We start from the raw sequence: 20939 nt of genomic DNA on the forward strand, positions 1-20939 counted from the left end.
CCTGTATTAACCGTGGATCTGAGAGGAGCTAACAGCACCAACCCTATAAAACCTAACGGGGTAACAACCTGCATCAACCAGACCCAGCAGTGATCACAACTAATCATCCCCAGCCTAAAGGCGGCTCAACCTGGGGCCGCGCTGTATAACACACACTGTCACACGGGGAGACAGCCAAAAACACACAGACCGGAACACAAAGCCTACTAGCTAACGGCAAGCAAAACAACCTCGCTCTATCCCTCTCTAACTCACCTCACACACAACAACTCTTCCATTCTCTCTCGGTCTTCTCTCTCTCTCTCCCCCTTCTATGTAGGCCATCTCCACCTTCCGGAGATTGCCTTTTGTTTTGGAGAGAGTGGTACAAAAACAACATTATTGGCTTTAATGAAGCCACAGTAACAATGGTCATCTCGCTCTCCCTCACTCACTCCCTCCCGCCACTCTGTGAGGACACATCCTGGTGTCACAGTCCTCCTTTGTCCCTCAGGCGGCCAGCACAAGGCCAGCTCTATGTAAGTGGGAAGCAGAGAACACCTCCACGCCAAGGCCAAGTCTCCTCTTAATGAGAGAAGAGACTGCTGCTGGGAGACAGAGAGAGGGAAGGGGAGGGAGAGAGAGAGAGCTGTTTGGGACACGCCACACATCCAACTCCCACATCTCCCCTCACCAGCCCCCAGGCTCAGCCCCAGTCTGCCTTTCTCTTCTTAGGCAATGGACAAATCAGTAAAGGCACTAAACCAAAGCCAATGACTATAAGCAGGTTGTACACACTGAGGTTGGAGCCTTGGAGGTTACTATCCATAAACACCCAGTAATCAAGAACATTCTATTTTATTTCACCTTTATTTATCTATTCAGACCGACCATTCACAATCCCTATTTCATATCGCTTTAGAATTCTACATTTCACCACGGCCGACCTATCTATTGTAAAATAGTGGATGTCATCTCTCAAATTACTTCTCTCACTTGGCAACACAGCTATTTTTCTGCCATCACGCTCTCGCTCTGTTGCTTGGCAACTGGGCCTGCGATCCACCTCTTCTCTGGTTGGTTGATTGAAAGCACAGAGAGCGAGAAACTCCCATATCTATTAGGTGAAATACCACAGTGTGACATCACAGCAGCAAGATTTGTGACCTGTTGCCACAAGAAAAGGGCAACCAGTGAAGAACAAACACCATTGTAACTACAACCTATATTTATGTTTATTTATTTTCCCTTTTGTACTTCAACCATTTGCACATCGTTACAACACTGAATATATACATAATATGACATTTGTAATGTCTTCATTTTAAAAAATTAGTTTATTTCACTTTTGTATATTATCTACTTCACTTGCTTTGGCAATGTTAACATATGTTTCCCATGCAAATAAAGCCCCTTGAATTGAATTGAATTGAGCGACAAGAGACAGTAATCCTCCAGATCTGTCACTTGGTAAAGGATTGGCATGTTTCAGTTGTCATTGACAAGTCCTTGCCCCGCCTCCCCCTATCCGACAGGGATTAATGTATTATAACAAGCATGTTGACCATATTGTGCTGTCAAAATCGTTAGATAGATAGAGAGAGAGAGAGAGAAAGAGAGATATCCCACTGCTGCAACCACAATGCATGCTTGGCTTCCTTCCTGTCTCTATTATGTTTCTATGAGGAGCGTTGGAAGTTGAAATCCCACCAACCTCTGCAGACTGTTCCTCCATGGAGAAAGACCACTAAAAAAAACACACACACACACACACAGTAAGGCCGGGTGTACACTACACGACTTTCAAAATCCTAACCTTGCTGAGCCTTAAACGGCCGTCTTTCCTGTAGCTTCTTCCTGTCTTACCAACGCAGTGGTGAGCACACTAAACGATCTGGCACAGACGGGGACACACACTACAAGATTCTTCACCATGCCGTCTCACGAAAGCAACGAGGTGATCGGATGAGATTGTTAAAAGTAGCTAGATCGATCTGTGGCTCAGAAGCAGCCTCATAGCAGACATTCGCGGTCGCCACGCGGAGTTGAAATATCGAGCCAAGACATTTTGACTTGAACAACATCTCGCTCGTGAACTCCAGAGCTGTAACGATTTGACACTTTGGCTTTGGTTAATGAAGGCAAGTACAAACGCATACGAGTGGCAGGCATGGCCTCTGCTGGAGAGTCGACACATCCTGGGTGGTGTGAACCCCTCGTTCTCCAAACGTGGCGTTGCACATCTCACACTACAAGAGCGTCGCAGATCTGTTGCCGGTGAAATCAAACACGTTTGAAAATATCAGGATCGGTGACCCTAAGACTGCGTCTCTGACCCGCTCACATTAAAAAAAAAAAAAAACGAGTGTCGTGCTCCCCAGAGTAGGCAACGACATTGGGGATTTTGTCTCTCTTGTCTATGAAAAACGTGTCTAGGACAGCTAAATCAAGGAACAGAAATCGTGTGGTGTACACCCATCTTAAAAACACACGCACACGTTGTTCTCCCCCCCACATTTAACACCCATCAGCACTTTTCACGGCAGCTACACACTAACAAAAGCCAGGAAACACAGAGTCAATCAACCTATGGGGACAGGACAGTGGTCTTTCCTTAGTATCCTGTGATTCTTGCTCATTCCTTTACTGCCCTCTGCCATTTCCAGAGACTGGAGGGGAGGGGGGGGGGGGGGGGGGGGGGGGGGGGGGGGGGTCTTAGCATATCAATTAAAACAATACTTTCTATGAACCGTATTCTGTCATGTAATGCTAACCAGAAGTATACATTTGCCATGGAAACAGGACGACTCCAGGTAAAAGAGTGCTGACGGTATGGAGGGGCATACCGTGGGCAACACCCACGGCAGACAGACACAATGCATTATGTGTTAGATCAAGGGCATGTCTGGTCTGACCCACGAGGAGTCAAAGGTCATCATGGCCTCTAAAGAATATCCACATCACCTCCTCGCCTCAACATAGCACTCACTAACCTCGGATAAGTTGCTAACCAATGGAGGCTGCGGAGGGGAGGACGGCTCATAATAATGGCTGAAACGGAGTAAATGGGATGGCATCAAACACGTAGAAACCATGTATTTGATACCGTTCAGTCGATTAGAGTGCAAAGTATAGCTGCAATGTGTCCAAAGAGTCAAATAAAGAGCTGCATTGACGGCCGTACTACACAGTGCACTAATACACTACCAATCTACGACAGGGTTATTTAGTCTCTATGAGAGAGCGGTCTCACCCACAGTGTACACTGGTGTTTCTTCTTTACCCGGGTGCTGTGACAATAATCCCTGGTGGGTCCGTGAGAAGGTTGTGTTTAGTCTCCATCTTAATTGTGCTGTGATAATAGTGTGAGCTGCCCAGGACGATGCCTCAGACTGCTGATCCCAGCATCGACTCCCTCTCACAAGGGAGTCGATGTTCCCTAGAGGGGGGTGCCATGGAGGAGCTGAGTCAGGACAACTGATCATGCCAGTGGTATTAACTGGCCCTTGTGTAGCCCAGGGAGTGGAGTGTTGAGGGAGTGTTGAAGGAACAGACAACCAGGGCTCTAACATGGCCTGAGGACACACACACACACACTCCATGTCCCGGTCAACACACACACACCATGCCATGACCCGGTCAAGACACACACACTCCATGCCATGTCCGGGTCAACACACACACAGGCTAACAACCTCCAGGGTCCCATCTTGAACTTGACTTCAGCCAACAAAATGTTCTGTTCTTGTTCTCTCTCCCCGTCTTTCGCTCCAGAAACAATTTCACAACATCCTTCTCTGTCTTGATCTGAGCCAGCAACAGCAGCAGACAAAATGCCTTCTCCCTTCAAAATCAAATGACACAGACCCAGTCTGTGCCTTTTGTAATCATCCCTTTCTTTGCAAATGAATGTGTTCATTTTCACGTCAGTCTAAGTGCATTCCAGTCACCAAGCCGCTATTGAAAAATATAATGGTGCCTAGCTACACTGGGTATCAGCTTTGGGCATTGAAATGTTAAGGGGGTAGAGATGTCTAACTGCTAAAGCAGTCAAAAAAACGCACCTCGTTCCACATTTTGTGATGTCTTTGACTAGATGCTCACGAGCCGAGTGACTGTCCAATGTCAGCCTGTATTTAGCGTCGAAGATAATATTAATATGGAAGAGAGAAATAAAAACAAATACAATTCTTTAGAGGTCACACACACACTGTTTTGCTCCTCATTCCCTCCATTAGGCTCCACGCTACCATTTGCTGAGCTGGCAGCCATGTATTTTCTGCCTTCTAGAGGGAGTCATTTTGCCCCCTAGCATATGAATCAGATTTATGATGTTCATTATAGGCCTTCCTATTCAACTCATGCAAGCAGGCCGTAAAACACCCAGATGAAGTCGTGTACGAGCTCATCTTGCGCAGAGCACATCTGAGTGGACTCTTTATGACCAGGCTACTTTGTGCGTAGCGAGGCTTTTGGGATAGCCCCAGGTTTTAATGCTTCTACTGTGGGGGCCAAGAATGGAGAGAGAAAGAGAGAGAACAGAATATGAGCCAAAAAAGCTTTTGTCATTTGTATTCTCTGAAATGAATTAGCTTTTTATCCGACAGAAAGAGGCTATCAGCTTCGAAAAGGGCCATACACACTGCTTCCAATGTCAGTGGTGGCCATCGATAATTCAGCCATTCAGTGGTTATGTCTCACCCTGGTACTTATTATAGCTCTCAATAAGTATCATTCCACGAGACGGTTTGGCAAATTATATTTGTTTTGGAAAAGAAAGACTGTGCAGTCAAAATAATTGGTAACCCCTGTGTGTGAGAGAAAGAGAACAGAACAGTAAATGTGTAAGGGGAAAGCAGCTGGGTGGAGGAAGATGAGGAGTAAAAGGCTGCTCAATGAGAGGCAGAGGACAGGTTATTAGAGACAGGAAGCATGCCCCCCCTTTACCCTACCCCAAACCACCAACCCCGGACCACAGCAGCCCCCTACCAGCAAGATGAAAGCCTGGTTTGTGTTTGTTTGCTTGCTTGTCTGACTGATCCCCCCCCCCCCCCCCCCCCCAATGTTTTGCTCTGGGGAAAGTGTGAGGTAGTGAGGGCAGAGGAGCACATCTGAAAAACACAAACTCCTCTCCGCAACTTTGCCCCTTGTCAGGGAGTTGACACACATTTTCCCTCACTCATAGTTCCCTCTCTCATAGTTCCCTCTCTCATAGTTCCCTCTCTCATAGTTCCCTCTCTCATAGTTCCCTCTCTCATAGTTCCCTCTCTCATAGTTCCCTCTCTCATAGTTCCCTCTCTCATAGTTCCCTCTCTCATAGTTCCCTCTCTCATAGTTCCCTCTCTCATAGTTCCCTCTCTCATAGTTCCCTCTCTCATAGTTCCCTCTCTCATAGTTCCCTCTCTCATAGTTCCCTCTCTCATAGTTCCCTCTCTCATAGTTCCCTCTCTCATAGTTCCTTCCCTCTCTCGCCTCATATCACCGCTCTCTACTCTCAACATGCAGACATATCCATATCTTCCATATCTCCCTCACTCTAGGTCCTGTCTGCGGTCCAGTCTAGCCTGTTTAATCCTGCAGTCTGTTAGTTGACAGTCAGTCTCCTCAGAGAAGAAGCCTACATAGGGCCTGTTAGCCCCTGCTCGCTCCAGCACCAATTGGAGCGAGCAGGGGCTAACAACTCTACAGAACACCTGTATGTGTTCCGGCTGGATCTGATCAGTTCCGCCCACACACACACACACAGGATTCTACAGAACATCTGGATGTGTTACAGCTTTACCTGTGGGGATCGAAATCAGGTTTACCTCTATGCCACCAGCATGGCTATGGAGCAGGGAACTGGCCTCAGCAGCTCCACATGGACCTCAGGCTTGTTCTTTGCTTTGTTCTAGAACCTAGAACCGCAGAACATCACCACTCCTTCAGAGAAGAGGCTGGTGTTCTGTCGCACAGACCTCAAACCAACTATTTCTATGTTCTGTATGTCTGAGAACAGAGCACACGAGAGAGAGAGAGAGAGAGAGACAGAAAAAGAGACAGACAGAGAGAAAGAGGGTCTTCACCCTGTGGGGCTGAGACAGACAGACAGAGCCTGTTACTGTAATGGCTCTCTCACTCACACACTGAGACACAGTCACATTCTAAATGGCCAGAAGAGACAATTACTTAAGAGAGACACCATTGAACTGGTTTCATTCATGGGGAAGGCCTATCAGAACACACGAGGCAGTCAGAGGGATAACTGTGCGTTCGTATAGAGTCACTGCATTGAGAACGGTTACTCTACTGTATCACCAGGAGAACTGCAGTGTGTTGGACCACGTGGCAGATAAACATACTGTACAGATGTGCGTGTCTGCTGTGTGTGTGTGTGTGTGAGTGTGTGTGTGTGTGTGTGTGTGTGCGTGTGTGTGTGGGGGGGGGGGGGGTCATGGATGAGCCATGTGGAGCCCACAGGTCTGTGACCAACATCCGATGGGGCAGCAGTGCCCCCACGGTCCCCACCACAAGTCTCCATTAATCACAGCTAGCATCTGCCACAGTCACGGCCACAACTGAGCAGCCATGCACACAGACACGCCCACAAAGGAATAACAGACACATACACGCGCACTGGAGAGTTCTCAACTCTATACATTACTGCTGAATTCTCACACTCTTCTACTACAACAAAACGAGAAGCCACAAAAAGGACATTAATCGTCCATCTCCTTCCTCTCCAGTCTCTGACATCATACCTTGTTCCATCTTGTTGTGTCCTTGAAGAACCTCCCATCTCTCGCTCTCCTTTCCTACAGCTCCTCTCCTACACTATCGTGTACTTCCTCCCTCTGTCCCCGGCGGTGTGTGTCTGTGTGCGTGTCCTGCCCTAGGTGGGCCCCTGTGGTCTCTGGAGGATGTAGGATCATTAGGATGTGCCCCTCACTGCTTTTACAGGCCAGACAGGAAGCACCCAACCCTGTCAGCTCAGTAAAAATGCCAAAGCCTGGTGTGGTCTCACTCACACACACACACACGAAGGGGGGCAAACACACATGCACAGGCACACACAAACCGTACACACATACAGTACAACAGCCACACCCAATAAGGCCCAGCATTCCATATCCCTAGAAAATGTAGCTTCACTATTAGACCTACAGTCTGTATTGTCCATCTGCTCATGCCGTAAAACAAGGCTGAGTGTTCCCCCTAGTAAGTCTTCTGAAAGGAGCTCAGCACAGTCTCCTAACACTGCCCCGAGCCCCCAGCCAGAAAGAACCCTGCTGCCCAGACTCTTGCCACATCTCTCTCTTGTACCATAAACCAAGCCTTTGTTCTCCACTCCTCACATTATCCGGCGGGATGATGCTCTACTCATCTCCATCTCTGCTCCCTAAACGCAGCTAATTCAGGGATGAAGCCTCGTCAAAGTTCATAGAGAATGTAACTTTAGGCACAGTATCAAACGCAACTCTTTTTTTTTTATCAGTAAACAAATGTATTAAAGCATGTCCAAGTAGAACTGATGTGGATACTTTAACTGGATGCACAACAATCTGTTCACAACAACAGGAGGAGTGATCCCCTAATCACAAATCTGTCTGTCTATCGTCCTCTGGAAAGGCTGCCGTCCAAAAGATTAACCCAAATCATCTGGGATACCCTCATCCCCACACTCACAGACACATACAAAACGTACATTACTCTACTCACACATATCAACTCCCGTATCCTCAGAGCGAGCTCGCTCACACACACACACACACACACACACACATCTGGAAGCTCACGTACCTCTGGTGTTGGTGGCCATGTCCGCCACCTTCTGAAAGGCATCCAGGAAGGCCACTGCCGCCAGCACTGTGGTCCTGAGAGCAGAGCAGAGCGGGACAGAACAGACACAGGATTGGCACCAGTTCACAAACCACAGCCATTTCAACATAAACAAACATAGTCAGCAGATCTGGCGCCTCTGAACAGACAGCGGGGGATTACATTGTTATCAATGGCACTGGCTGGGATACTCATTGATGGGTACCGCTCTAGTACACACAGGACAGTGGCTGGGGCTTACCGGAGCTGGGAGTGCAGTTTGGTGGCCTTGGCACTGAAGTCCTCCCACACGGGGTATGAACACTGGGAATAAATACATTTTAAAAAAAGGGACACGTTAGATTCTATATTTTAGGACATTATGCAATACAACTAGTGCATTGTCTGTACAAATATCTGACAGGTCTGACCTTTGTGTTTTCACTCACAACATTACATGCTCTAGACTTGTGTTTGAGCACGACACTAAAAAGGTGCTATCTAGAACCTAAAAGGGTTCTTCAGCTGTCCCCATAGGAGAACCCATTGAAGAACCCTTTTTGATTAAAAAGGTCTACCTCAAACCAAAATGGGTTCTAGCTGGAACCAAAAATGGTTCTCCTTAAGAGGACAGCCGAAGAACCCCTTTGGTACCCTTTTCTCAAAGAGCGTAATACAAAATGAGCACTTCACATGTAGCATTGCACCTCCCATGAGCAGCAGAATATTCCGGGTAAAATAATGTTACGGTGAACAGGCAGGAAGACAAAAATGTCTGCTATGTTCCCTGGTCTGAGTCATCACTGTCTGTGATTGGGCGACACATCCTCTGTTTCCACCAGCCCCTGGCACCGGCAGATATCAAAGGAGGCAATGAATGGCAACGCAAATCAAACACTAGATTTGTACCCCAAAATGACTGTGTCAAGTTCTCTTCTTTTCCCCCCTATATAGGTGTCCTTTCTCTTTGTTCACACCCATTATCACAAGCAAATGATCCACAAGGTAAATAGTAGTAAATGCAGTGGAGGCTGCTGAAGGATGGCTCATAATAACACCTGGAACATGGAAACCATGTGTATGATGCATTTGATACCATTCCACCCATTCCGCTCCAGCCAGTACCACGAACCCGTCCTCCACAACGGTGCCACCAACCTCCTGTGAGTACATGGTGTTACAAGTGGACTATAACATCTCTTCTACCTGCAGGGCAGAGTGTGTGTCCAGCCCTCCGTGCCTCTCTCTGCCTTTGTTATCAGACGCTACGGCCTTGAGAGCAGCAGATCATAGGGCTGAAATAAGCCTCACTCCACAGCACAGCTGTGGGTTAGAGATCTCTAGAAGCAAGTACCCCCCGCCCCCGCCAAACCCCCAGCATCCAGGGAGATAGGGGGAGAGGGGATAAGAACCAAGGAGATCGTGGGAGGAAAAGACAAAAAAGAGACCGGAGAAAAAGGGGGATATGGTGGAAAGGGAATGGGAGAGAGGGAGACGGGAAAGAGAGGATGAAGAGGAGCAAGGATGCAAGGACCCAACCGAAGCGGAGGAGCAAGGATGCAAGGACCCAACCGGAGCGGAGGAGCAAGGATGCAAGGACCCAACCGGAGAGGAGGAGCAAGTATGCAAGGACCCAACCTGAGCGGAGGAGCAAGGATCCAACCGGAGCGGAGGAGCAAGGATGCAAGGACCCAACCGGAGCGGAGGAGCAGGGATCCAACCGGAGCGGAGGAGCAAGGATGCAAGGACCCAACCGGAGCGGAGGAGCAGGGATCCAACCAGAGCGGAGGAGCAAGGATGCAAGGACCCAACCGGAGCGGAGGAGCAGGGACGCAAGGACCCAACCGGAGCGGAGGAGCAGGGACCCAACCGGAGCGGAGGAGCAGGGACCCAACCGGAGCGGAGGAGCAGGGACCCAACCGGAGCGGAGGAGCAGGGATGCAAGGACCCAACCGGAGCGGAGGAGCAGGGATGCAGGGACCCAACCGGAGCGGAGGAGCAGGGATGCAAGGACCCAACCGGAGCGGAGGAGCAGGGATGTCACAGGGGCGTCTCGCCCTTTGATCTGACGTCTCATTCCTGGTGTTTGATGTCAGTTCATTTGGCCTGAAATCAGAGCAGCATTTCCCTGCGGTCCCCCGTCTGTGTTTGAAGTGCTCTAATCTTGCAATGTTGCAAGCCTGACGTCTGTCAGGAGATGCCTTGTGGATAGGAGATACGGAGCGGGCGACGCCTCCTCTCCATTGCTACCACAGGGCGACGCCTCCTCTACATTGCAACCACACCGGCCCATCCCTCATTAACATATTGGGGAATTCTAATCAAATAGAGGGGATCCTGGCGGTGCCCGATTGTGTAACGATTGTTTATTAGGTTCATTGTAGGCCTGGGGATATTTTATTTCCCATCCTCCTCACTCACTCCTACTCGACTTGCAACATGACCCACAAACAATGGGATAAGTACCGCTCTCAATCCATCCATCCGCCTGGATGGTTCCCAGGTAAAGGGAGCAGGCTATTTTCCCTTTAGCTTAACCAAGTGGAACAACAGAGCCATTAAAGGTGCATTATCAGAAAAAAATAAAACAACCCAGAGACAGACTGATAATGCAGAGTAAGGACAAAAAAAGTAAGGAATATAATTTCTCTTCTAGGCAAGTCAGTTAAGAACAAATTCTTATTTACAATGACGGCCTACCCCTGCCAAACCCTCACCTAACCCAGACGACGCTGGGCCAATTGTGCGCCGCCCTACGGGACTCGCGATCACGGCTGGTTGTGATACAGACCGGGATTGAACCTGGGTCTGTAGTGACGCCTCTAGCACTGCAGTGCCTTAGACCGCTGTGCCACTCAGGATCCACATTGCATGACATTACAGCATTGACCGGAGCTCCCCTGATGACAATGGCTTTCGACCTTCATCTCTCTCGAGCCGGTACGGGAGTTGTACTGTAGCTAAGAGACAAGAAAGTAACTACTAACAATAGGATAATCCGAAATTGGGAAGAAAAGGGGAGAAAAAAAAAAACAAAATAAATAATAATAATAATAATCTGGAGCTGGAGGTCTGGAGTGGTGTTCTCCTCAAAGGCCACTCAGCTACTGATAACATGCTATTGCATCACCGCTTCCTCTTCTGCACGTAAAGACATCCTCACAGTAGTGACGGCACACAGAAAACTCCAAAGTAGCACACATCTCATGCCTGACTACCCCTAGACATGCAGTGCATCATCTTTCCCTTCCACCAGCTCTCGCTAACCCCTCAAAAGGTTAAAGGTTATCGGTTACATGATGGGCTAGCTAGACTGAGTTGACAGTCCATTGGCCAATATCTCAGTGGACTAGAATTCTGTCCTGGTGTTTAGCGAACCAAACATGTTTACTTGATTGGATGAAAAGCTTACGGCTTCATCACTTTGTTCCTTTGTTCTCTGGAGGATGACATGAACCACAGATTCAAGAGTGGATTAGCCCAATTTCAGCTCTTTAAAAATCAGGCCAATTCAGACTTTTAAAGAGAAATAAAAACATCCACGCAATAGAGGCTAATTTCACAGTTCTTTACGCTAAAATCATAGCTCCCATTTTGGATGTGCTGCAACGAATACTGTATACATTCCCTCTATAGCAACTGTATGAGACAAGGAACCAATGGTGGGCCCCTAGCTTATTAAGAAGCCCCTTCACAGGCTGTCGGAAACAAGGACAGGGCACAGACAGGCAAGGGCAAAGGGTTAATAGATGCATACGCCTAAGCTTAATTAAGTCATCGGAAGCAGAGCTACACGTACAAAAGTGAGTACCCACAAAGTCTACTACATCGTCTTGCATAATCTCCAGATCAGGGGAGCTCCTGCTACTTAGATCCAGGAAAGTAGACTCCTCCAAGGGCTTTAGTGTATCAGTAGACAAAATGTGTTCAGCTGGAGTGCTGGACGCAGGCAATGCGCACGACACGTTTGATTGAACGGAAATGTAACTGGGGAGGACGGGCTCGTGGTACCGGCTGGAGCAGAATCAGTGGGTTCCATGTGTTTGATTCCATTCCATTAGCTCCTTTCCAGACATTATTATGAGTCATCCTCCCCTCAGTAGCCTGAGTGTTATGTCTAGTTTCAGGACTAAATATAACATCTCCACTACTGATATGAACAGCAAACACTGGCTTGGAGCAAGTTCTCAGTGACTTTAACATTACCGGAGGATAGATACTGTTCAGAATATCAAAGTGCCTGTGAGCTGTTCTTATGTGACTCATGTTAGATCCTCACTCATGTTAGATCCTGACTGACACCGGGCGTCCATGGACGTTGAAACCTAGTTGAACTTTGGTCAGTCCGCCCTGGCCGGACCAAATCTGAACCAGTCATAAATGTCTGTGTTTCACAAGTTTGGAGAGTACAGTACAATACAGTGCAGTACAGTGGAAAACAGTACAGTTCAGTATAGTAGAGCACACTAAGGTAGAGTACAGTATAATGTACTCTATTGTACTGTATTGTACTGAACATATCTACTTTACTGTACAGAACTCTACTGTGCTGTGCTCTACTGTGATGTCCAAAATTGTGAAACAGACGTGATAGACTATGATAGTTTCAGATTTGGTCTGGTCCGGACCAACCAAATGTGGTCTTGTTTGGGGGCGGAGCTCATTACAATAATAGCTTGTGTGTAGAATAATATCCAAATATGCGAAAGAAGGATATTGCATATTTCTATCTTTCCATACCTATTCAGGATACATCACCATGAAGCAAATGCTTTTCATATCCATAATTATGCATTTGTGTTTAGTACACATCAGGGACCCATGATGTAGTTGCGCTACAGTAATTATGTTACTGGATGTAATTCCACTCCACCTACTGTAGTTCAATAACTCAAGGGGTTAGGTCATAGCTGACTGCAGTTCAATAACTGTCATTTCATGTCATAGCTGACACCTCATTTTTCTGCAGCCATCTTTGAATCTTAATCTTTGAAAATGTAAAAGGTCAATGCAAACTTTTTTTTATTATCTCAATATCAAATAACTTCTGGATAACAATTATGTACCTTACTGTGATTGTTTACAATACAAAAAAATCAACAAAAAATCTTAACAAAGACCAATTTCTCAAACAAGAACTTAGCTAGGACTGTCTGGGAGTGGGGAGGCCAAAACTGAAAACTAGCTGTTATTGGCAGATGTTTAGAACAATATTTCTTATTGGTCAATTAACAAATGTGCCACCTGGTGATGTCACCAGGTAGGCTAAAACTCCATCCCACCAAAACAGAACATTACAGGCACTCTTTTCAAACAGCTCTTACATTAAAAGGGCATTATCATCATTTTCACAATATTTTTGAAACCTCATAGTATGGAATTATATATCGATATAGTTTTTGGAAAACGTGGTTGCATAAACTAAAGGTGACCTTTGCTTCTGCACATTTCTTCCAGTAAATATGTTTTTGTGAAATGTTCTGTGTAAATTGTTCAAAGTAGTCCTTGTGCATAGAGTGGTATGGTCTGTTAAACTTTGAAAAATCGGTGGTTTTTGTTTGGCATACAATTTAAAGTGAAAATTCTGAGTTAAAGCAAAATTCCGTTACTGTGGAATTGCCAAAATATGTGACTTGTTTCAGGAAAATAGGCGTATGTCGCGCGTCACTACTTCACAGGAGAGCCGTTTGACCGTAGCTAGCCACATATCTTAACAAAAAAAAAGACTCCACTATGCAAGTAACCATTTCAATAGAATGTTTATGATGTCACTGCGACAACTCTTGATAGACGTAGCTGGTAAATTCACTCTGGCTATCTACTCCGATTTCAGAGCACTCGTCTGAATGTGCCAGAGCGCAGAATAACTGACGAATTTACAAACGCTCAACACCCGTTGAATATGGCCGATGTCAGTAAATGTTGGCAAAAAAGCGTAATTAAATTGTTGCCAGCAGCACAGTTGCAGTCACCAATGCTCTGGATAACCAGCTCTGCTAGGGAGAGTAAAAATGGTTAGTGAGCTGTTCTCTCATTTGTGTCTGGAAGTAGCTAGCAAGCTAGCAAACGTTAGCCAGTTAGCTTGAGTGCTGTTGTTTGGACAGAACGCTCAGATCAACAACTACTCCTCGGTCCAGTGTGCGCTCTGAATGCTCCGAGAGCAAAACGCTCTGAATTTACAAACGGACAATCTGACAAAACTCTTGAGTTTAAGGGCAGGGCTATAGCTTAGGAGGGTGTGCACGATGCTGAATGAGTGTAGACAAAGAAGAGCTCTCCAGTAGGTGTACCAAAACATTCAAAGGCCATTTTCTCAAAAGTGAGGTTACAAGTTTATCAGCTTTCAAAGCTGAATTCCTTTCCCATTGTTCCTCAACTGTAGTGTATGATATACCATTTTCTAGCTCGGAGTCTACTTTTATCCAATGTAACAAAAACTTCACATTTTGCTGCACAAGACCGAATCGAGCTGGTCGGTCGCAAATAACCTCTGGATCCAGCCTTCTCCATCCCCTGAACTGTACATGAATACTACCAACTCTGTCTCCACCGTTGCTGCTCCACATCAACTAAGCAGACTTCTGGGTTCTCTACAGATTCACATTATCCGAGGATAGATACACAAATATACACCTTAGGTTACTTTTACATCATGTTGGCAAATCATTGCTCTCAAATGACATTAGGATACAGGCAGCAAGTTGAAAGACTGTGTTGCATAATTTATGAGGAAGAGGATCTTACTAATCTAAACATCGTAATACAAAACTATCCTGCCCAGCCTTTCTGCCATGGGACAAGGTTAATCATAGACTGTTGATGTCTTGAGCATTTTAAAATATGTGAAAACATTTGCTACATTTTCCTGAACTTGACCTCATCTGTTTGTGATGTCTGGGGAAGTGAAAGACCCAATGCTCCCACTCATTTCTAGTTCCTTTTTGTTTTTTCAGCCATGAAAACAACACTGGGGGGGGGGGGGGGGGTTGTTAAGGTACCCAGAGGGATGGCCGGTGGAGGTTGATGCCTATAGGGGTCTGACTGGCTGGGGCCTGGGCTGTTCAATGTGTCTAGGTCGTGTCAAGCCCCTTCCAAGCTCTTGATAAAAATAGCAGGTTTGGTTCAATCTCATTTCCCCACCCACGCAGTACATCTCACTCACTGGTGTGACTGAATGATGGAGGGGGGGGGGGGGGAATAATCTCCCTCTTCACCATTTTACCACAGCAGCCTGAACCCTTGCAGAAATGAATCATGGAAATCACTTAATACGAGAGGCACAGCTTCTTCCTCCATGTCCGTCTCTCTCAATATATCAGCCAGTCTCTCTCACTTTGTGCCTTTTCATTCTCTCTCAATCTGTCTCATATGCTCTCTCAATCTTTCTTACTATCATCTCCCTTATTTGTTCTAGTCATCCATCTCGCTCTCCATCCCGGGTCTAGTTGTCCCAGGTCTCCACAGTTGTATTTGTGTCGTGGCTGTGGTTGCACCACTCAGCCTAATTGAGATGGGACTCCTCACTGGAGGTTCTCTGTGTGACTGACTGACACCACTCTGAGGTATTGTATATAGTGGCATTAAAATACATGGCAGGTCTGTGATTGAAAAGCAGGCAGCATTTTGTAGCACTCTCATTGGTGGGGATGCTCGCCGACGGCTGTCCATCATGCTGAGACAGTGAGGAATGCAGATGTGTCTTTGAGGTTGGGGTGTCCTTGAGGACATGGGTAAGCATCATCCTCCTTTTTGCCTGGACCCAAACATTGTCAGTAAGCCCCATAGTAAAATCTAGGTGTCTAGTGAATGGAAAACCATAGTAAATACCTATGCATGAGAGGACAGTGGATTTTGTTCCTCCAGTAGCTTGATCTTTTTTTGATTGATTTGACACTATTTCGTTCCCCCGTTCATGATTATCAACGCGCTGAGTGGCTTTACAGTCAAGAAATGACTGTGATGAGATGAGTTTGACAGGCCCGACAGAGCCTGCACTGAGAAGACCTGGCACTGTCCCAATATGATGTCCCAATATGATTTCTCAATCTGAAACCAGTCGATTCGTCTCTAACGAGAGACAAGAGAACAGGTGCTCATTTAGAGAGCCAGGGCCCTGCACGTTGTCGTGGCATCAATGGCCCCTACAAAAGGGATGAATGTTTTGGGGGAGCACGGACACACAGTCACGAGGATGGATGTCCTCTCTGGTCCTCTGCCTCTCGGCCCAAAGGCAGTGTCCGGAAATGGGTCACATGTGCAGCTGTTAACAAGCCCTCTGAGCAATGCTGTGGGATCTCCCCAGGTTAGCCAGACAACACACACACACACACACACACACATATTGTGCCTGTAAGTCAAAGGAAGAAACTGTCAAGACTATGCATGTCTTTTGGAAAGCACAAGCTTTGTGGTTCATCCCACATTCATCTGTTTGTTTAAGGATCCAACCATTTTTTTTTTTTTTTCGCCTAAAATGACATACCCAAAGCATATTCTTGATACCATTTGAAAATAAACACTTTGAAGTTTGCAGAAATGTGAATTAATACATTAGATCTGGTAAAAGACTACAAAAAAACATGCGTTTATTTTATTTTTTGTACCATCATCTTTGAAATGCAAGAGAAGGGCCATAATGCATTATTCCAGCACATGCGCAATTATATTGTGGCCACTAGATGGCAGCAGTGTACCCGTATGTGAAAAGTTTGACTGATCCAATGAACCATTGCATATCTGTTCAAAATGTTGTATCAAGACTGCCCAATGTGCCTAATTTGTTTATTAATACATGTTCATGTTCATAACTGTGCAATCTCCTCAAAACAATAGCATGGTATTCTTTCACTGTAATAGCTACTGTAAATTGGACAGTGCAATTAGATTAACAAGAATGTAAGCTTTCTGTCCATACCAGATATGTCTATGTCCTGAGATTTTTTTGTTTGTTACTTACAACCTCATGCTAATCACATTAGCCTACGTTAGCTCAACCGTCCCACAGGCATAATCTACGATGAGTCCAGCTGGCAAACAGGCCACGTCATGGACTTCTCCTGCCTCCTCTCTTCACTCTAGTCCCAGGTACCCCCTGACTCTGTCGGTCTCTACTGGCACTGCACTGAGCGTGTGGTCAGCATACACCGGGCCAGCCTATAGAGAGACAAGCTGACCAAGAATGTGACCTCCTGTGCTTTCAAATCAAATCACCTCACATAGCCCGGAGGGATGTCGCCTACACTTCCAGACAGCCCACCCCCCAGCTTGTGTATGTAAGTCACACACACACATATATATACCCGTCTGTGTCTCCTTAAAGGGGGATTACACCCCCCCCCTATACATTCTCTTTTACACATTATACCATACGGTGGGGGGGGGGGGGGGGGGGGGGGGGGCGCTCTCTCTGGAGAAAAGAGGGGGAGACGGGGGTCTCTTTCATGTCATTGTGGTTGTAATGTACATTCCTTTCAGTGAAACATCTGACTCTTGTACTGTATGCTAATTTCAGAGAGGCCTCCAGCCTCGCTCATCATGGCACTGTGCTGTATTGCACTGTACCATACAATTCAGAGGTGGGCTGACTACACATAGTTGACTGTCTCTTTAGTGCAGTTGTGTTGCCAGCTATTGTACTTACTGGGCATGTCTACTGCAGTGTGAACAAAGAGAAAGCCTGGTAGACAGCCAGTGATTCTAGGAGAGGAGACACATATGAGAAGTGACTGTGCATGCCCTATGGGGGTGTCAATCCCCCTGCAACAAAGGGATCGTGAGGGAGAGAGGGAAAGGAAAACATCCTCCAGCTGAAACACTTTACTCGGACATGGATCAATTGCATGGGTACGTAAACATGACCCATCACACATGACAAGGAATTCCATTCCTCAATGAGTTAAGTCTATAGTGCATCATTCAATATATTAGCATTTCATTGCTCAGTGAAGAGATGTTTTGTCTTCATCCGTCATGGGGGCACATGTCAGCTGGAGAGGATAATCACTGTTCAGAGATAACAGTAAATTCAGTGCTGTCATGCTAACTGTGACAGCGTCACTAAACACTGGTATGTCTAGTGCAAATAACATCTTAAGCATAGCCAGCCATAGAGACAAATAGCTGAGGCCTTCCTCGCATGTCAATCTCTGTCCAACAACAGGGCATCCTAGGGTCTCCATTCGTGTGTTTTCCTCTCTTCTGCCACCAACAACAGCAGTCCTTTGAGAGGTGGGTCATTAGTGACAACATGAGGTTGTCATGAGGTTGTCTGGGGTTACATGACAACACAGCAGTCAGCCAATGGCTTAGATCTTACCATGTGGCATCTCACTCTGCTGTGGGGACACCCACTGAAGACTTTTGGAGCGGCAGGTAGCCTAGCGGTTAGAGCATTGGGCCAGTAACCGAAAGGTTGCTGGATCAAATCACTGAGCTGACATGGTAAAAATCTTTCATTCTGCCCCTGAACAAGGCAGTTAACACACTGTTAACCGGTAGACTGTCATTGTAAATAAGTATTTGTTAACTGACTTGTCTGGTTAAATAAAAAGGTTATTTTTTGTATTTATTTTTTATTTAAGACTACTGCAATGGCCAACCTGAGACTCCAAGTGACCAATGGAGGATGGATGCTGCTGAAGTTACTGTTTGACCCATATTTTATTATCCTCCATCATGGAGTAAGAGATCAGATGGTGACCATGGGAAATGTGTCTTAAATAATTATTGAGATGAGTGTGTCCAGGAGAGAGAGAGAGAGACAGAGACACACAGAGAGAGAGAGAGAGAGAGAGAGAGAGAAAGAGAGAGAGAAATGGGGGATGTGGGGGAGAGAAAGAGCAAGAGAGATGCAACCATGAGAGTGGGGGGCGGGGGTGTCACGGGTTCTTAGTTTAGGATGTTGTTAATCCGAGGTTGCCGTTTGACGTGTCCCCAGCTCCTTCAAAACCCTGTGATGTTCACACAGATAGATGGTCCGTGCAGGAATAATAACCATGCAGAACACCAGCTTTACTTCAATCTTATTCACATGAGACTGGGACTCGGGTGACGTAGAAGTCCCTTGACGTAGCTTCAAACCCATGATTTCTCACACAGTGGAAAGAAAGGCACAGATGATGAGATGGAAACAACGGTAGTCGTGTTACTGGTCCCAAGTCAGCGCTACAATTTCCTGTTAAAAGAGTAATACTGTCCACATACTAAGTACGCCAAATAATCTGTTGGTTAGTCACAGTGGGTGTAGCTAGGAGTCTGGCTCGCAGTGAAGCCAGGAGACTACCCAGAGAAGAAGGCCAGACCATACAGCAGGCTAGGCCTACACCATGAGCCATTCAGACAGACACAGTGGTGTGCACTGCTGGACGCGTGATGACTGTCGAGGTTCTCATGCTTGGCTCACACGGTCTCTTTAAAAATCAGCTTGGCAGAAAATCAATGGTGCTGCTTTCTACAAGAGGCAGAACATCAGCTATCTTTCTCACACAGCCTATAACAGCTGTTTTTCATCTACAGCAGGGGGGTGGGATCATGGGGCATGTGAAAATCGCATGGTTAAATCTGACAGTTTAACATACATTTATTTTGTGTTAATAAAAGCTGAATACATCCACATTTTTTCAGTCATAAATGATCCATATGGTTTAATCCATATCGTGTTTCGAATGCACATGCTTACCCTAACACACACACGCTTACCCTAACACACACACACGCTTACCCTAACACACACACACACACACACACACACACTTACCCTAACACACACACACACACACACGCTTACCCTAACACACACACACACACACACGCTTACCCTAACACACACACACACACAAACTTACCCTAAGACACACACACAAACATGCTTACCCTAACACACACACACAAACTTGCTTACCCTAACACACACACACACAAACTTACCCTAAGACACACACACAAACATGCTTACCCTAACACACACACATGGATTCATAGCCTACACGATGACTAGGTTTAACCTGATCTATGCAGAGTAAACCAACGCTCTGACACACACAAAGCACATGCAATGGTGATCGAGCAATTGGATTCAATTATAGTAGATGTCAAAGCAACATTTCCAAAGCAATAACGCGACAAATGCGCAAACCTTGCTGGGGGAAGTTACTATCAAGTAGGTGCTGGCTGGGTAGGTAGCCTATCACCGCACTGTGACAGAATAACGGTTCCATGTCCTCGAGGGTGAAAATAAGCAGATCACAAATGCTGGCAAATCATCCCCTTTTGAAAATAATAGATACATGTTGCGAGCAATAATGATGCCCGACCTACCTTCATATCATTGACAATCGCCTGGAATAGTCCACCTAACGCCCCGCACTCCTTCTCCACCGTCTCCATGTTCACTAAATCCAGGGTTCACCAAATACGGACAGGGCACAAAACCCCACCAAATGTATTTCCACGGTAGAAATAGCGATGCGGAGCCTTCTTCTTCTTCTCTCTGCTTCTGTGCCCAGCGTGAAAGACAGGATGATGAAGTTTGTTTAAATGAGAAAGGATACACAAATATCGTACAATTATTGTCGTCGACTGTCGGCTCGCTCCCCGTGTCCTTGGAACACCAAGCTAGTGATGATGAGAGAAAAGAGAGGTTGCTTGCTCTCTCTCCCGTCCCAGCTGCGGGTCTAGAGCCCGAGTTAGGAGGTAAAGCATGCAGAGGGCACCGCGATGGACACTCTCATCTTCGGGTAGCAAGGAAAAATCAAGTTGTGTTGATGCGCGTTTATAGCTCCGGAATGATCTATCAAAATGTGAGACAGTAGGTTGGCGAGTAGACCTACCAGGGGAGCGCGAGGCTGCCCGTGATTGGAGCAGAGGCAGTGGGGCTGCGCTGCGGAGTGAGCAGAGCCGGTAATTCGATCTATGGGAATTGAAAGGGGCCGGACAACTCTCTTGTCACATGGAGGTGGTGTTTGTGAGGGAGGGGTTATGCGTGCGGGGGAACGCGCGCGCGCACACACACACACACAGACCCACTACAACACACTAGCCCATCAAATATTTCAGTGCGATAGAAGAGAAACATCAAATAGATGTATCTACCAGCAAACAATGGAATGGGGACGCATGCCTACCACAATGTCAATGAATGAGACACAGGGAATGAGCAAACATGA

General features: G+C 46.5%; 1 protein-coding gene across 6 annotated transcripts in view; it reads right to left on the reverse strand.

Moving 5' to 3' along the window:
• mtss1lb (MTSS I-BAR domain containing 2b) overlaps positions 1-20659 on the reverse strand; it is a 68188-nt gene extending 47529 nt beyond the window's left edge. For all 6 annotated transcript variants that reach the window (XM_021585968.2, XM_021585974.2, XM_021585972.2 and 3 more), the window contains exons 1-3: positions 20092-20659; positions 8039-8100; positions 7759-7832 (exon numbers count right to left, since the gene is read on the reverse strand). In XM_021585968.2, the coding sequence (XP_021441643.2) occupies positions 7759-7832; positions 8039-8100; positions 20092-20160 (205 nt within the window). In that variant the 5' untranslated portion in view covers positions 20161-20659. The remainder of the gene's footprint in view (positions 1-7758; positions 7833-8038; positions 8101-20091) is intronic.
• Positions 20660-20939: the final 280 nt, after the last annotated feature.

This window comes from Oncorhynchus mykiss, chromosome 26 (assembly GCF_013265735.2).
Source record: "Oncorhynchus mykiss isolate Arlee chromosome 26, USDA_OmykA_1.1, whole genome shotgun sequence".
Taxonomy (NCBI): Eukaryota; Metazoa; Chordata; class Actinopteri; order Salmoniformes; family Salmonidae; genus Oncorhynchus; species Oncorhynchus mykiss.